The following is an 18038-nucleotide window of genomic DNA, read 5'->3' on the forward strand; positions in this document are numbered from 1 at the left end:
AGAACTATTTTTCCAACGAAAACGTAACTCATTAGTTCATATGTTTTCTTTTCTTTTCTAAAAGAAATAATCTTAATTATTTATGTGCATATGTGTGTGTGTGTTATTTATAGATAAGCCCTAGCCAATCACATTCTAAATATGTATTATATTAGAAAGTCTTATATATATGTTTATATAGATCATAATTTTTCTTTCTTTCTGAAATGTAATTTTGATAAAGTGATTGTACATTTTGGTTTCTTTTCTACCTACCCATTAAAATTGACAAGTTGTAAGTTGTAACAATGTCATAACCAATAGTTGATACCTCAGAAACATGTCATAACCAATAGTCCAATACTATATCAAATACAAAAACAAATCAAGGGAAGATCTTGGGTTGGCGCAATACTAACAAGTAACAAGTGAGAAAAAAAAGTAATGAAAGAAAATACATTTTTCTATATATATGAACAATGATTGAACCCACCATATATTGAGGATGAATGCAAATTCTTTGTTTATTTCTGATTAGCGACCGTTGTTTAAAATGAACAAGATATAATTGTTTGAATACATTCTTGTTGGCAATATATAGGGAAGATTTAAGAAGATGATATTATTAGGTATTCATGAAGATTTCGTAATCTTTTCTTAACCCTACATCAATATTAGTATTAAACCAAAGATCAAGGGAATAATATCTTATCAAAATGGAGAAAGATTATTTCTTAACTAGTTGATTGATGTGAACAAAATAAAATAAAAACTAGTTGATTAATCATACACAATTACAAATTATATACAGTATGTATCTTTGGTGGAATCTAGCTCCCCTCAAGCCCTCTAAGGATCCTTCATCACTGAAGACTCTTTTACGATCTGACTCTCCCTTTCTGTTTTGTTTTGTTTGTATATATTATGTGTTTATTTGTGTATATATAATATGTCTATTTGTCTTATAAAATCAAATATTTTAAACTAATTTTTCTTGTTAATAGAAGTAAAAATAAAAAAATAAAAATAAATTATAACTAGCAATTTTCATTACAAGATAAAAATCTTATTTCATAGGGTCAAATTCGTTGGTAAATCTTCAGAAATGTGCTTTCAGATGGATTTCCGAAGGATTATTGTCATTAGCTTAAAGTGGTCAAAAATCCATGTATTTCGAAATATCTTTGAAAATTTCCGAGAGTTTTTCGAAAAACTAATATTTCCGACGGTTTTTGAAGAGATTTTCGAGAAACAATGCTTTTGAGGGATTTCCAGAAAAAATAAAATTAGAAGAATTTCTAAGAAACAAATTTGTCCAGGAGATTTTCGAAAGACAAATATTTCCAAGAAATATATTATTTAAATTCTTAGAAAATTCGCACAATTATCATTATTCGATCCTAAATATTCATATTTAGTAATAGATACACATTGGCATCAAAATCTTTGAGAGTATTATCAGTATCAATCAATCTAATGTATTATTATTTTTAATTAATATTATCAACCAGTATCTATTTGTATTTGATTGCCTTTCACGCCTGCACATAAAATTCAGAGTCGTCGTATATATGTATAAAAATATAATCGTGTTTAGCCATTAGCACATGAGCAAGTCCAAATCTCCCTCTCTCTCTCTCTATCTATCTCTCTATAGAAGGTAAACTTCAACTTCATCTTTCTTAGACTGCTTAAATTTCTCAAATTCTTGTAAAGCTTTTGGAATTCAAGAAATATTAATGTTATATAATTTCATTTTCTTGGGTTAATAGTTTCCTCATATGATTACCAATTTTCAGATTTTTTAACTAAGAAGCTAGCGATCATGGCCACAGCGATGAACGTTTTCTCTACCAAATGGTCCTCCGAATTGGTATATTTCTATACACACATACATACATATTTATGTGTGCCTCTCTTTCCTCATATGATTTTGTATATATATAAAATCTATATTCATGTTCTTTTAACCTACTTTTTCTTAGGCAAATTTCACGAATCTTTATTATTTGCTTTTCGTATAGGATATAGAAGAATATAGTATCATCCACCAATTCCACATGAACTCACTCGTCGGAGATGTTCCACAGTCTCTCTCATCTCTTGATGATACCACCACTTGTTATAACCTTGATGCTTCTTGTAATAAAAGTTTGGTAGAAGAAAGACCTTCAAAGATCCTCAAGACCACTCACATATCACCAAACTTACATCCTTTTTCTTCTTCTAATCCTCCTCCTCCAAAGCACCAGCCCTCTTCTAGGATTCTTTCTTTTGAAAAGACAGGTTTACATGTTATGAATCACAACTCTCCAAACTTAATATTTAGCCCCAAGGACGAAGAAATTGGATTACCAGAGCATAAGAAAGCCGAGCTGATAATAAGAGGGACAAAGAGAGCTCAATCCTTGACTCGAAGCCAATCAAATGCTCAAGATCACATACTGGCAGAGAGAAAACGGAGAGAGAAGCTTACTCAAAGATTTGTAGCTCTTTCCGCGCTAATTCCTGGCCTAAAGAAGGTACACATATGTAAAAATAAATCTTCTCTTCTTCTTCTTGTTTAATAAAGAGGCGCATACCAACCAAATGATAGTGTAGTCTTTTCTTAAATAATTCTATTTTGCTAGGCAAGAAACCAATTTTCATGGACAGTATTCACTCTTTTCTTATACCCACAATGAAAGTTTTGACTTCAGATCTCCCGGTTATGAGACTAAATTATTTGACCAGGACCGACTTTGTGAAACTCGAAATATACTAAAACAAATCCTCTATATATAAGAATTATTACTTTTTTACAAATCATTTGCAGTTCCGGCTTGAAGGTTTTTCATTTCGATTAAATATAAATATATTTACATGCTATATATTGAAATATGCATCTATGTCATTATAGATGGACAAGGCTTCTGTGTTGGGAGATGCAATAAAGCATATAAAGTACCTCCAAGAGAGTGTGAAAGAGTATGAGGAACAAAAGAAGGAAAAGACAATGGAATCAGTGGTTCTTGTAAAGAAGTCTAGTCTGGTTTTAGATGAAAATCATCAACCATCATCATCATCTTCCTCAGATGGAAATCGCAATAGCTCGAGCTCAAATCTTCCAGAAATAGAAGTTAGGGTTTCAGGAAAAGATGTTCTTATTAAGATCCTATGCGAGAAGCAAAAGGGTAATGTGATCAAGATTATGGGGGAGATTGAAAAGCTTGGTTTGTCTATCACCAACAGCAATGTCTTGCCCTTTGGACCCACTTTTGACATCTCTATTATCGCTCAGGTAACTATATATTTTCTCATATAAGCTACAACATAACTTTATTCTAGTATTCAACATAAATATATATATCGTGTGACAACATAAATCAATTCTATAGATAATGTACATGTTTCAGAATTAGTATGACTTTGGACTTAAATATTCTAGTATTCGAAAATTCTAATGATATAGTTTATTCTTTGCAGAAGAATAACAATTTTGATATGAAAATCGAGGATGTTGTGAAGAACTTGAGTTTTGGCTTATCAAAGCTCACTTAATTGGTTTCACGTTACATACATATACACATTCATCATCGATTTCTCCGATCGAAGAATCCAAAATCAGTTTTTCCATGAAAGTGGTTTTTTAGTTGTTAAGTTTGTTGTATGGAGATTCTTAAGTCATTTAAAGATCCTTGTTCTTGTGTTGTTAAGTGTGCTTTAAGATGCATATCATCAAATGTTTAGTAATTATTTCTCTCCAGTTTCATTTGGGACGGAATTTTTTTCGCAGTTGTTGGATATATATTTCCTGCGATGTAAAGCATTTCGTTAGTTTAATAAACGTCCGATATGTTTCTTTGTATTTTGATAAGCTTTTCTGTCAATTATAGTCACTACGATATATTTATATGATAATTACTGTTAAAATGGTTGAGTAGTTTACTGTTTACGATAATATTTGTCTTTCAAACCATCTATGTTTGATATATTATGGAATTTACAGGTGAATAACGAAAGAACTGAATAAACTAAACGAGAGAAATTTTTCGTATAATACTTATGAAAGGCTAAAAAAAACTAGTTTTAATAAATTAATCACATTTTTTTAACACGATAGTGGTATACGATATAGTGAAAACACAAAATTAAATAAATATTTTGAATGGTAATTATAAGTAACGGAATCACGTTTTCAAAACGTGAACTAGTTGTGTATACATTCAAACCCTATATAGATGACATTGTAGGAAAGATTACGAAAATGCCTTCTGTGAAATATAGGAAGATTATATCAATGTAAATGTATATAAAATCAAACTCAAACAAAAAAAAAAACTCTTCAATCTTAACTAAAGTATGTATATACTCCATAGAGTTTGATATATCGCAAACGGAAATTTTAATAAACTGTTATAATCAGGTTTAATTAGGACGCATTTGGATTCAGTCTTTTTCATTAAAAATATTTTGGTCAGTTCACGAGCATTTTGTCAAAACCGTGTAATGACTTATGAGTTATGTCTATGTGATAAAATGTGTATTAAAAGTGAAAATAAAATCAATTTTTCATGCAATACTTTTTCAGTCGCACCTTTTCATTTGCTAATCATTATGTTTTTTAAATTTATTTAATTAAATATAGTCAAAAGTAACGTTTTAAAACGAGGACCGAAATTAGAAACCTTCAGTTGGCTAGATTTAAGAAAAAAGTCATAAAGCAGACAACTTTTACCAAAGCATGAAGGAGTGTTTGAGATTCTATACGTATATTAATCTATTGAAATTTTTTAGTTTTATGTATGAGAAAATTCACACATTATCAGAATGTACATATACATATATAGCTTTCTAGAAACTATAGCAATTGAATCCAAAGAAAAAACTATAATCGTAAAACAAAAACAAAAACAAAAAATATTTAATTGAATTGAAAACGTGGGAGTAGACCTCAATTTTATAAGTAATTAAACTAATTTCCACTCCCCATGATTTAGTTCACATCTTACGGAAAAAAGTAAAAAGCAAAAGTTATAGTTATAGTGGAAATTCCTTAAAAACAGGCGACCAAAGCAATGCATGAGCCATGAGTTATTTAATTGAATTAAAAACGTGGCATTTTCCTTATTCTATTGGAAACTCGTTTCACGGAGGTCAAACAAATGTGAAAACCAAAAGTGTTCTTTGGAGTTTTGTTTTGTCTTCGTCAGGTCCAAAAAGTCCAACCAAAATGCCTAGAAGGTCACATAAACTTAAGTACCTAACAGGCTAACAGCAATCTTAATTACATGATATTTTGTTTCTGGACCATAATTGTCCTTAATGATGGGAAGAGAAAGGCTACTGGTATATTTCTGAAACTAGTAGGGGTATTAGATAAGAAATAACGCTTATACTATATATAATTTACATTTGTTAGAATTTTTTTATCTAACTTGGTTTTGGGTTTTGATGGAAAATATCTTATTAAATTATAGTAGGAGCTCGCTTATAAGAATTTTGTTTTGTTGTCTTCTCTCTTCTCGCTTTGAAGAAATTCAACATATGATAAACTAAAAAAATTAGTACGTAGTCTATAATTATAATAACTCATTTTTGTTTTTGATATTATATGAAGAATTCAAATAATTACGGATCCAGTGGCTAACCAATAACACTAACAATTTTCATACCTAAAATCTATTTTTTTTGTATATAAAATAGAATAATATAAATGGTTAGTTCCCAACTATTAGAATTATGGACGAAGGAAAAAGACAAAATTGGAAGGCCCCTTAACAGTGAGTTTGATTAGGACGACAATAATAAAATGAAAATGATTGGTCCTATCCAAACTCATTGACGAAATAGTGTGTTAATGTAATAATATGATATATAAAAAAGAAAAAGGAAAAGAGAGTGTGTGAGTAAAAGATTGGTCGTCAGCTGGATTTATGATATTTCGGCGGCATATCCCGTCCCCACCGCACCACCAACCGGAAGGACCATGGCATGGATACACATTTGTCTCACTTTATATCATAAATAAAAAAATATTATATGTTATCCAGATTTCGTATCCAAAATTTTCTAACAAAATCTCCATTTTATAATTCTACTGACCTTTTTAAAAGGCACTGTTGTGACTTCATTTCAAGAGATACGTACCAAATCTTTATTATCAAATATATCGTGACGATAGACATGTACACACATATAATTGTAGTACGCATTACTACGGAAAGAATATTCCAAGAGCTTACCAATTCCATGCCGCATACATTGGCGTTTATCCTAAGTTAGACTTAGGATTCCTAACGTTCCGAATTTGCGTTGGAGAGCAAGTTCCTGATCTGCTTACGGAAAAATATATTCAAACTCAAATTGCGAATGCCGAGACCATTTCAATTTTTGGGTTTTTGTCGAAGGGATGATGAGCAAATTAAAGCTAGTCCACCTTTTTAATAAAATTGCTTGTGAAGAAGAAACAATTAGGTCCAATATTACTAGAGACAAAGGCAATTTATAATTTTAATATTTTTGGTACTGTTTAAAAAAAACTATCAGTACCAATTGAACAATTTCTAATTTTGATATTTATAATTTAGTTAAAAATATGTTTGTCATATTAATTCTTTTTTTGCTCATATTAATTCATTATCCAGTTTTTTAGTCATTACATTTTTATTTTTTTTTTGTTTAGTCATTACATTGAATTAGTCGAATCAGTACATAATCGTTTCATCAGAGAACTAGTGAATTAAACCGACCCAGACTAATTGGAAGCCTTAATTTTGGATCTTATATTGTAGGCATATTAACTTTTTAATTTTCTTACATAAATCCTTCATATGAAATGTTTGTTTTTAAATGGCCATGGCCCAGAACCATTGCATTTTTGGGCTGGATAGTGGATGTATATGTGAATTCGTCATCATACCAACCTGGTCTGGCCTCTTATTAGTGCAGTTAAGACTAAATAACCCGTTTGGTAGGGAGTAGGGACATTTATTATGTCTGGGGTCGTTATCGCCTTATCGGAATCAAATTGAGTTTAAAGACAAAACAGTATGATCGATTAATTATCAAACACAACTTGTTTATAAATGTATAGATGTCGACATCCACATGGTATCATAACTTCTTCTGCAACATATCCCTCGATATCATATCCACCATTAATCTAATTTATTGCAGTATAACGAGTCGAGATATGTTCATGAATTTTCAAACTCATTAAAAAATTGTTGTAATTTTTTGTTTCGTAAGTAAATTTTGTTTTTTTTCTCTTTCAATTTAACAATGTAATTTTCTGGATGAAAAATTTGCAAACGGTATAAAACTTAACATTTCATATGATTTTTTTTTGGATAAAATTACAATTAAAATAATAAATAAAAGATAATAAAGTATAACTTTTGTATATTTTCCTTTATAAAAAGTAATGAGGTTGTTAGATGGACGGGAAGACGGGGACGAGGCTTTACAGAGTTTTTCTATATCCTTGTTGTTTCCGAGTGGGAATAAGCTCAACACCAAAAACACGTGCTTATTTTATTTACACGTCTCTCTTCTCTTACTTTTTTTTTTTGGGTCCATAACACGTAGTTTTTTTTTTTTCAAATTCATAACACGTATATGAATCTCAGACCACTAGAAGCCAACAAATTATACGATCATTATAGACAATAATGAGAAGACTTCTAGTTTCGATCATAATATGTTTAGTTTATACATATACGTCACGTTTTATGCATTATATACACAATCTGGTCAACATAATTATGGAGTGGAGAAAATAATTTAAGCCGCGTCTCGTTGTCGAATATATAGTAAGAATACCTGAAAACACTTTCTATTCATAAACCCTTTACGACAAAACAATAAAGACGTCTCTCGATTTATCTTTGTCTTAATCAGGAAACTATTTGACATTTCTTTATCGATTATTACTTCATATTCGGGTATGGATGAAGATTTTTTCTTACCCGATTTCTCACTAGTAGACATTGATTTCGACTTTAATATTTACGAAGAAAATAATTTATCACCTGATGAATCTTTATCAAATTCACGAAGAGCTGATCAATCGTCAAAGTTTGATCATCAAATGCATTTTGAGTGCCTCAGAGAGAAGCCAAAGGCAGCGGTGAAGCCTATGATGAAGATCAACAACAAGCAACAACTGATTTCTTTTGATTTCTCTAGTAATGTTATTTCTTCTCCAGCCGCGGAGGAGATCATTATGGATAAATTGGTTGGTCGTGGAACCAAAAGAAAAACATGTTCTCATGGCACAAGATCTCCGGTTCTTGCGAAAGAACATGTTTTAGCCGAGAGAAAGCGCCGTGAGAAGCTTTCTGAAAAATTCATTGCTCTTTCAGCTCTCCTTCCCGGGCTTAAGAAGGTATTGCAAATTTAAATTGTAAATTATCGATAAATTTGTTATATATTTAACTATAGATATTTTCATAGTGAAGAAAAAATAATAATTCATCAGTGTCAATTGGTTTTGAGAATACAAAACTATCTTGTGGTTTTTTAGGCGGACAAGGTAACGATTCTTGATGACGCGATCTCGCGTATGAAACAACTCCAAGAACAACTAAGAACGCTCAAGGAAGAAAAAGAAGCAACGAGACAAATGGAATCCATGATTCTTGTAAAGAAATCTAAAGTGTTTTTCGACGAGGAACCTAACCTATCATGTTCTCCTTCAGTTCATATTGAATTCGATCAAGCATTACCAGAAATCGAAGCGAAAATTTCTCAAAATGACATTCTCATCCGAATCCTTTGCGAGAAAAGCAAAGGGTGCATGATCAACATACTAAACACAATTGAAAACTTTCAATTGCGCATTGAAAATAGCATCGTATTGCCATTCGGAGACTCGACTCTCGACATCACAGTCCTTGCACAGGTGATCATTAATAACTATATATATATGCAATACTAAAATGGATAACTCGTAGTTCATCCAATATAATATTGATGTATTAATGAAACTGATAATCTACAATTATGCTTTCTTAACTTTTTGTGTGGCAGATGGATAAAGATTTTTCGATGAGTATACTTAAGGATCTTGTACGGAACCTGAGACTCGCAATGGTTTAGGTCTTCTTTCAAGTTTTAGTAACCTGAGACTGTACATTGACACAATCGTTTCGTGGATTTGCTATCGTTTTCTTCTTGAGATTTTTTCACACGTGCCCACATGTTTGATGTGTTTTTTTAGCAAAGCTATTTCCGATAACGACCGTTGAGAATTAATTTAGATGTAACATTTTTTGTTTGTTAATAATGAATTTAAAATATAACAGAATTGTTTTTTTATTAAGTGGCAGAAATAAATGTGGCCTTATCCGCTGTCCAAAAAAAAAAAACAAATGTGGCCTTATCCTTAGCATGGTCGTAATGCCTTCTGACTTGTTAAAGTATTTTGTAATTATTGACAAACCCTCTTCAATTCTTAATGAAATTCACATTCATGTCAACAAGAAACATATTGTAGAAAGCAAACCTTTTAACCAATCAAAAAAAAAAAAAAAAAGGAAAAGAAGATTGCTTGACATTAAAAAGATATTGTAGAAAGCAAAATTACATCGAAGGTCAATGTTACAAAATTCTGAAATATTTACGAAAAAATAGTAGGGCATGAAAATGGATTAAAAGAATTAACTTAATTATCTATAGTTTTGCCCCAATAAAGATATACAATTATAGTTTTCGTAATTTATTTTGAAAGTTTCAGTAGTTAGCAAATTCAACAACTTAGCTACATTTGCTTTCGACAAAAAAAAAAGCTACATTTGCTCAAAAAAAAATGACGCTAAATTCAACCAAATTTATTACTATTTACCAATAACTATTTAGAAGTCATAGGGCAAGGGCAGTATCGGAGGGACGTGACCAAATAATAATTGCCGCACGACGCGGTACGATTAAAAGCCAATTCAAAACCTTTGAGTACCACCTAACAAAATCATTTCTTGGATACGTTTATACTCACCCCAAATCTGGGATACTAATCAATTATAAAGTTAAGATAAAGATTTTTAATAAAAATAATAATTCAGCGCATCGATTAAGAATAAAATTACAATAAATTAAGCTTATTAAAATTTCTTTCTTATTTCTTGATTTCCGATATAAATAGTCACACGATCAAGGGTCAGCTATAGCTTGATAACATTTAACTTTGTGATCTTCGGATTGACACATGTCTTATCTCTGTTAATAACGCTTTTAAATGGCTCATATACCAAAATGTTTTGCCTAATTACTTCTCTTAATAAGTTTCGAATTTAAAAACTCCCTTCATATCGAGAAAGGAGTGATCACATGAATCACATGTACTATATATCACGTGATCAATTCAATCCGTTAAAAGTTTTTTTTTCCTTCCGTCAACAACTTGTCTTTTGCCACAAACAAAAAAGTTAAAGGATAGTCAACCACTGTGAATACCTCACAATAATTAATTACTATATATTTTATGGTTTCCATCTCTTTGAATATCGACACGAACATGTTACTTCAGCTTCCATTGTCTTGGATTTTGATTAGTGAATAATCGTAGAGGTTTTGACATAACCACAAGAGCATGTGTGCCATAATATGCTTGATTAATGATAGTTTTCCCTGATTCACCTTAATTATATTGTCTAATTTGCTATTATAGTATCATTCAGAGCATGCAGATGAAAAAACTAAATTCGGTGGGAAAAGAAGAAGTCAATTTCACGGGACACTAGTTTGTAATCAAAATTGTTATATTTAATGAAAAAAACACTCTCGGGACGATTTAACTCTAAAGTCTCTAACCACTGCAGTTGAAAGTTTATCAAAAGCGTGGCCATATGTATACATGAGAAATCACGTGTTTGCTCTATTACGTAGTCAACATCACCTTTAAATATCATTGTTATTGATAACTTAAGGAATTAATCAATCGTCGTTCAAACATTGCATTATGTAAGTAAATGCATTTGTAACCATTCATCTACATTTTAAAAGCGTTTTTTTTTTTTTGTCGAAATACATTTTAAAAGCGTTAAGACTTGAGAGAGTAGTCTTAATCAATTGTTAGGTATAAATTTTTTTCCAGAATTGATAACGAACATCCATAATACAAAAAAAAAATTAGAAATTCGGATTTTCCTTATTAGAAATATTTACTAACGAACATTCATAAAACCATAACCACAGTTTTAAACTTGTGGAGATGATTTTTGTTTTTTTCATGTATATAGAAAAATTATTTGAAGGTTCAGTTTTTTAACAACATAAATTATAAACAAAAAAAAAAGTCCAGATGGTGATAGCGTGGTATAATACTAGCATAACCACAACTTAGATTACAATCTACAAATCATGTTCAATCTGACGAGTTTCAAAAATACCCAAAAGTTTTTGTTGGAAACAAATTAAGAGTGAACTGAAAATCTTTCTTTGATAATGTGGAGTTTATGTACTCCATTAAATTATTCAAACGATCCTTGTAGTGAGAAGGTTCATTCGATATTTGTTTATCATCATAAATCTCCGCAATTAATATGTAGACAATAACAATAAATAAAATTTGTAAGGAGTAACATGGAGGGTGGAGATCATTAACTGATATAAACTATAAAGGCTTTAATAAAATGGATCTCAATCTTTTCCAGAAAGAATAGCATCTTAAAGGTGGATATATCATGAAATCATTTTTACTCAATTTTGTTATATATTATTCACGAACCATTTAAATTATTTGTATTAAATAATTCAGATAAAGAGTAAAGTAATGACATGTACGAGTACTACTAATTAATCTGGTGTTTGCCTGTTTGTATATTCGTACAGATCTCAAATTGTTATTTCTTTTTTGAATTATAATTAATCAAGACGTATAACTAATACTCTCTCTGTTCATCTTAATATGCATTGCAATATGGTGCTTACACAAAAAAAAAAAAAGCATTGCAATATGGGAAAAAATTATTTATTATCCACATAAACACTGTTGGTGATAAATATTTGTTATGTATAGTAACATTGTATGCTTGAGGTACACTGAACCACATTTTTTTCAATTCACCAATTAATGATGTGAATAAAGACATCAAGACAAAAAGAAAAAAAAAACAGAAAAAAAGACATCAAGACTTCATTGAGCCCGTAACCAAAATTATCAAAACAATTATTATCCCTTCATATATGGATGTAAGTTGTATGGAAAATGATTACATTCACAACAAATGTGTTTTTTGTTTTGTTTTTTGGCAATGCATATTGTAAATTTAATTACGAATGGCATGACACATGGATGATATTTAAACAAACCACTATATCACATATGTTGTCGCTATAAAAAATATTTATTATTGGGTTAATCGATCCCAGGTCCTAGAATTAGTTTTGATCTCTTTGCTATATATAAGAACAATCGGTATATTATAATAAGAATGCATTGACCTAAAAAATACTATTAATAATAATATTAATGCAATAATGAGGCAAAACAATTAATCACACATGATTCACGAGGATAGGAAAATGGTTCCAGAGACAACTTCACAAAGAGTGATTATTATGGTATTTATTGTATTTTAATTATTAAAAAAAAAGGAAATTAACAGCAAAATCTATATTGTAAACTCACTTTACGTAGAAAAACTTCTTCGATATAATATTATGGCTTTGATTGGTAGGTTATGAGGACGTGGAAAACATAGATTAAAAGGCAATTCTAAAAAAGACCACTAAAATGATTTTGTTCGGAAAATACCATTTAGTATTTTTGATTATTTTTTTCAAAAATACTACTAAAAGATTTTTTCCTAAATACCACAAAACTAAAACTAAATATAAAATTTTCAGAATTAAATCCTAAATCCTGAAAAATAACCTTTAAAATTAAACCCTAATCCCAAAATACTAAATTCAAACCCAAAATTTTAAATTTTAAACCCCTAAAAATCATTTTTAGTGTTTGTGTTATTCTTACTAACCGCAATCCGTCTCATAACCAGTTAAGCATATAGGATATTTTACAAATTCCTATGCAATGTGAAATATAGTTGACTATTTGTATTCTGGAATCTTTTATATCATGGTTGAATTTTTAAATTAATTAGTAAAAAATAATTCTTAAAAGTGTTTTTTGGAAAAATATTGATTTTGCTAAAGTTTTTTGGAACAATCATGAATCTGCGCTGCTGTATTAATAACTTAATTAGTAATTCTATACACAAACTCAATTATAGATCTTCGATTCACAAAGAAGCACGGAAATTAAGATTGTGTATAGAACTAATCTTAATTTCATAAGTAACTAATTTATAATTAAGTTATAATTTATTCACAATCTCAATTATAAATTTGACTCAATTATAACTTAAATATTTCACCATTTATTTAATCACAGTTAATTATTATTTTTTAATTTGTCCAGACAGATTCAACGGGAGCCTCGTATTATTGCATAAACAAGTAGGAGTTATATAAACATAGTATTTTTCAACCTCTACTGGCTTTAGAATATAAATATCCAATTATCATCTATATGATAAGCGTAAAATCTATTCTACGTCACGAAGGATTGGATTTTATTGGAGTTTTCTTATAATAAAACTAATGATTTTGGACATTGATAAGCAAATTCGGATCTGTAGTGGGACCAAGTTACTTGCAATAACACGTGGGGAGTTGAGTTCAAATCTTTATATGTTGATCATTTGATGTGTTGGCACGATCAGTGGTTTTGTTTTATTTTTTGAACAAGCATCATCAGTGTTTAAAATAGTGAACATGATAACTTACTTATATCATTAGGGGTAAATATTAGCTATCAACTATCAAGTACGAGCTAATCATAAAATGATATATGAACTTTAGACCCATAATATGATATCTTCAAGACTACTTAAAACCTCAATTTTCTGAAATATACTATGCAAATACCCAAAACACTTAAACTAACAGAGCATTTACATATCCTCTTTTGCATCTGCATTTTTTTTTTTTTTTCTAATTTTGAGCATCGAAAGATCTTCGAAAATAACTTTTTATGCTCCTAACGATCGATTTTGACAATTTTCTTCGTGGTCTATTTAAATACTGCACAAACTATCACAATTTTGTCTAATAAAAAAACTTACAATATTTATCATTGTTTTCTTCCAGTTTATCCATATGTCATATGCTTTATCTACATTTAATCTAATTCGTCCACGTGATGGGCTGTGGTTTTTTTTTTTCTTACCTAAAGTCATAGACTCACAAATCTATATTTCTATCAAGATGGATACATTTATGGTACGAATCACATGATTTTGATCTTTAATTAAAGTCTTGTTAGTTTTCCAATGCCAGATCTCATCGCATCGGTGGCTACTCAAATCCCCACCTATTAATACCAATTTCAACCAAAACAATTCCCACATTTAATTATTTTCAGGACCTTTAATTTACTAAAATTTATTATTGCTAAACCTACCGGATCGGGTAAACGGATATGCGATTCGTCAGCCAAATTCATATAACAATTATAAACCATATGCTCTTTTTCCATGCAGATATTAATTGTATACTGCAAAATAATGATTATAAAAAACAAAATCATATAGATCCACTATAAAGAGTTCACTCGACCACATTCACATAACAAAACAAAATCATACATACTCCAGAACAAAGGAAAATTTAAAATATATCTCCTTATATACTCCTAAAGTTTTCTTTCCTTTAGCTTCTTGTTTAGTTTTATTCTTTCAACATTAACTTTTTTTTACTCTCTTGTCAAAAGAGAAAAAGAGTTCTTGTAATGGATGATTCAAGCTTTATGGATTTGATGATCGACACTGACGAGTATCTGATCGATGACTGGGAATCCGATTTCCCGATATGCGGGGAAACTAACACCAACCCCGGTTCCGAGTCTGGATCTGGAACCGGGTTTGAGTTGCTAGCAGAAAGACCAACGAAGCAAATGAAAACCAACAACAACATGAATTCAACATCTTCTTCTCCGTCGTCTTCTTCTTCTTCTGGTTCTCGCACGTCACAAGTGATCTCATTTGGGTCTCCAGACACGAAAACCAACCCGGTCGAGACATCTTTGAACTTCTCCAACCAAGTAAGCATGGATCAGAAAGTGGGGTCGAAAAGAAAAGATTGTGTTAACAATGGAGGAAGAAGAGAACCACATCTATTGAAAGAACATGTTTTGGCTGAACGAAAACGTCGACAAAAGCTCAACGAGCGTTTGATTGCTCTCTCTGCTCTTCTTCCTGGCCTCAAAAAGGTCAACATCTATAAACCATCTCTTTCTGATTGTACTTTAACTATTTGTGTTTGGTTTAATATTTATTATATAGTATATTCTTTTATAAATAACCCACCAGAACCGTAAATATATATTCGGAAAAAGAAACTCATTTTTCTTTAAATGTAAATGTAAACTCCAACCTCAACAAACATAAGAAAATCTTGTTCTTATTTACATTTTGAAAATGAAAATCTGTTTTTTTTCTTAAACGTTTTTTTTCTCGTAAAAATCGTGTTTAATATGATAGGCTTGTAATTTGTTTGTATGTGGATGCCACTACTCATAAAATCCGGATGGTGACACAATGTTCTCTAGTAAATATTGTACTAAATGTTTTTTTTTTTTTTGTGTGTGTGTGTGTAGACGGACAAGGCAACAGTTCTTGAAGATGCCATCAAACATTTGAAACAACTTCAAGAGCGGGTAAAGAAGCTGGAGGAGGAGCGAGTGGTGACCAAGAAAATGGATCAATCAATTATATTGGTGAAGAGATCTCAAGTGTATTTAGATGATGATTCTTCATCTTATTCTTCTACTTGCTCTGCTGCGTCTCCTCTGTCTTCTTCTTCGGACGAAGTTTCGATCTTCAAACAAACAATGCCTATGATCGAAGCCCGAGTTTCAGACAGAGATTTGTTGATTAGAGTCCATTGTGAGAAGAACAAAGGGTGTATGATTAAGATCTTAAGTTCCTTGGAGAAGTTTCGTCTTGAAGTAGTCAATAGCTTCACTTTACCATTTGGAAATTCAACTCTCGTTATAACCATTCTCACTAAGGTATGTTATCAATCTTCTAATATTTTTTTATTTATCATATTCTATCTTTTTTTATATATTATCATTTACTGTTGATTTTTATGTATTAATGTGATTTTTAAATCTAATTTGCAGATGGACAACAAATTTTCTCGACCAGTTGAAGAAGTGGTGAAGAACATAAGAGTTGCGTTAGCTGAATAATATTTTAAAAAACGTTTATGTGAATTTCGCAGTGGTTAAACGTGTTAGATTTGGTCTCCAATTTTGACCAGATCACTCGGTTTAGTTGAATAATGAGTAGTTGGATAATAAAACCAGATATATGCACGAAATATGGGATTTTGTCGTTTGTTGAGTGCAAAAGCTGGATTGGTGTGTGTACCTAATTATGGCTGTATCATTGGTTTTGATACTTTGATATATATTTTTCCCCAATATCATTGGGTTGGTTCAATAATGAAGTACCTAAGTGTTCATTAATTTTATTGGCTTCATGTTAATTACTTTTTGATTATACTTAATCTGTAAATCTTTAACTGAGAACGAGAAATCTATGCTAACTATATTGGGACTTCATGCTGCTATAAACAAATTTCATTAGAAATTCTTTTTGTGTTCTTATAAAAGTTTTGAGTTCAGTTGACCTCTATGGGCTCTTATAAATTTTTATTTACTTGTATTTTGAAATAAAAATGGTTACTATAGTTACAAATTTGCTTATTGATCTCAGTGTTCAAGATTTATATTATAAATTGTGAGATATGATTTTCTCCCATTCCCATTTTGATTGGTCGACCAAATGCCTTGTTTTTAAAGGTTATGTAAGTATTACTTAACAATATTTTCGTCCTAAATCTTCCACTTTTTTTTCAACTACACATTGATTAGAGATTCATTTTTTGATTGGTAGCCCAATCAAAAAGAGAAGAGTTTACATAAGAATTATCAGAACTTAAAGATTTAGAAGTCTTAGCTAAATAATCAATTTGAAAATTACAAGAGCGAGGAATATTAGAAAACGAGAAAAAAAAACTTAACTTGGAGCGAACCAAACTCATCTAGGATTTTGAAAAAGCGGGACATTTCTGATGAGATTGCAATATAGAGAAAGTAATTCTACACAATCTATTTCGAAAACATGACAATTTACATTTTTTGAGAGAATATTCTTAATACAATCCTCCATTTCTTTTTACAATGAAAAATTGAATCATTGCTTATTTTCAACATTAATCACACATTAATTTTAATCTTATTATTTTATTTTATACTTATCTTCTATATCAATCTTTAGTATTGATAAATTTTATTAATTGAAATTTATTTTTTATTTTTAAATTTTATATACCTTTTCACATTGTAAACAGTGCTTAATTAATCAACGAATGAGCTGTTAAAAGAAAATGATAAACAAGATTATTTTAAAATAGATTTAATACTTTAAGAAATATATGTCTAGTATTTTCAAATATTTAAACCAAATTTTCTTTCACTAAACAAATTTTTTTATAAGACCTACAAATGGTATCTATTTTGTATACAAAATAGACACAATTGTGACCCCACTAAGAAATAGACATATAGAAAAGTTAATACTTGTAGAATAGTTTGTCTTTTTGCTATAAAAATATTAAAATACAATAGCGACCCCTTTAAAAACAGTGGTTAGAGGAGGCACTAGTTGTAGTTATAAATTTTGAAACAATTTATTGTGTCTTGCGAGTGGGCTAAAAATTAAAATTCCCCCATTAGACAGTGATAGGAAAAATATTTAAGACATAAGTTGACTAACAATAAATGTCATTTAAAGAAAAAATAATGGGTGGGGAAATCGTTAATTTTTAATCAACAAAATTGTAGTGATCTTACTTCCATCGGGGATTCTTCTAGAAATATACTGAGAAATGTTGACAGGAAACAAATTGAGTGTAACGCTCCGACCATCACCGTATGTGGTCTTCTATACTATTTCTCAGTTCGTAGACTTCAACATCGTCTGATAACAATTTTAAAAAGTTGTTTA

General features: G+C 30.1%; 3 protein-coding genes across 8 annotated transcripts; all 3 read left to right on the forward strand.

Annotated features, from left to right (window-relative positions):
* The first annotated feature begins 1567 nt into the window (after positions 1–1567).
* Positions 1568–3823, forward strand: AT2G22750 (basic helix-loop-helix (bHLH) DNA-binding superfamily protein). 5 transcript variants are annotated; one of them, NM_001335820.1, is made up of 5 exons: positions 1568–1639; positions 1779–1852; positions 2004–2501; positions 2879–3259; positions 3445–3799. In NM_001335820.1, exons 2-5 carry the CDS (start codon positions 1805–1807, stop codon positions 3517–3519), a joined length of 1002 nt encoding a protein of 333 aa, NP_001324635.1. In that variant the 5' UTR covers positions 1568–1639; positions 1779–1804; the 3' UTR covers positions 3520–3799. The 5 variants fall into 5 exon arrangements, with proteins under 5 accessions (NP_001324635.1, NP_001324634.1, NP_001324633.1 ...); NM_001335821.1 differs by having other exon boundaries at positions 1623–1639; positions 3448–3823; NM_001335822.1 differs by lacking the exon at positions 1568–1639 and having other exon boundaries at positions 1812–1852; positions 3445–3557.
* Positions 3824–7738: 3915 nt separating this feature from the next.
* Positions 7739–9397, forward strand: AT2G22760 (basic helix-loop-helix (bHLH) DNA-binding superfamily protein). 2 transcript variants are annotated; one of them, NM_127841.3, is made up of 3 exons: positions 7739–8347; positions 8486–8863; positions 8992–9397. In NM_127841.3, the coding sequence occupies exons 1-3, from the start codon at positions 7907–7909 to the stop codon at positions 9058–9060; spliced, it is 888 nt and encodes a 295-aa protein (NP_179861.2). In that variant the 5' UTR covers positions 7739–7906; the 3' UTR covers positions 9061–9397. The 2 variants fall into 2 exon arrangements, with proteins under 2 accessions (NP_179861.2, NP_001323557.1); NM_001335823.1 differs by lacking the exon at positions 8992–9397 and having other exon boundaries at positions 7775–8347; positions 8486–8991.
* Positions 9398–14456: 5059 nt separating this feature from the next.
* NAI1 (basic helix-loop-helix (bHLH) DNA-binding superfamily protein) lies at positions 14457–16508 on the forward strand. Its single transcript, NM_179700.3, has 3 exons — positions 14457–15232; positions 15620–16033; positions 16148–16508. Exons 1-3 carry the CDS (start codon positions 14753–14755, stop codon positions 16214–16216), a joined length of 963 nt encoding a protein of 320 aa, NP_850031.2. The 5' UTR covers positions 14457–14752; the 3' UTR covers positions 16217–16508.
* The last annotated feature ends 1530 nt before the right edge of the window (positions 16509–18038 follow it).

The sequence above is a fragment of the Arabidopsis thaliana genome, chromosome 2 (genome assembly GCF_000001735.4).
Source record: "Arabidopsis thaliana chromosome 2, partial sequence".
Taxonomy (NCBI): Eukaryota; Viridiplantae; Streptophyta; class Magnoliopsida; order Brassicales; family Brassicaceae; genus Arabidopsis; species Arabidopsis thaliana.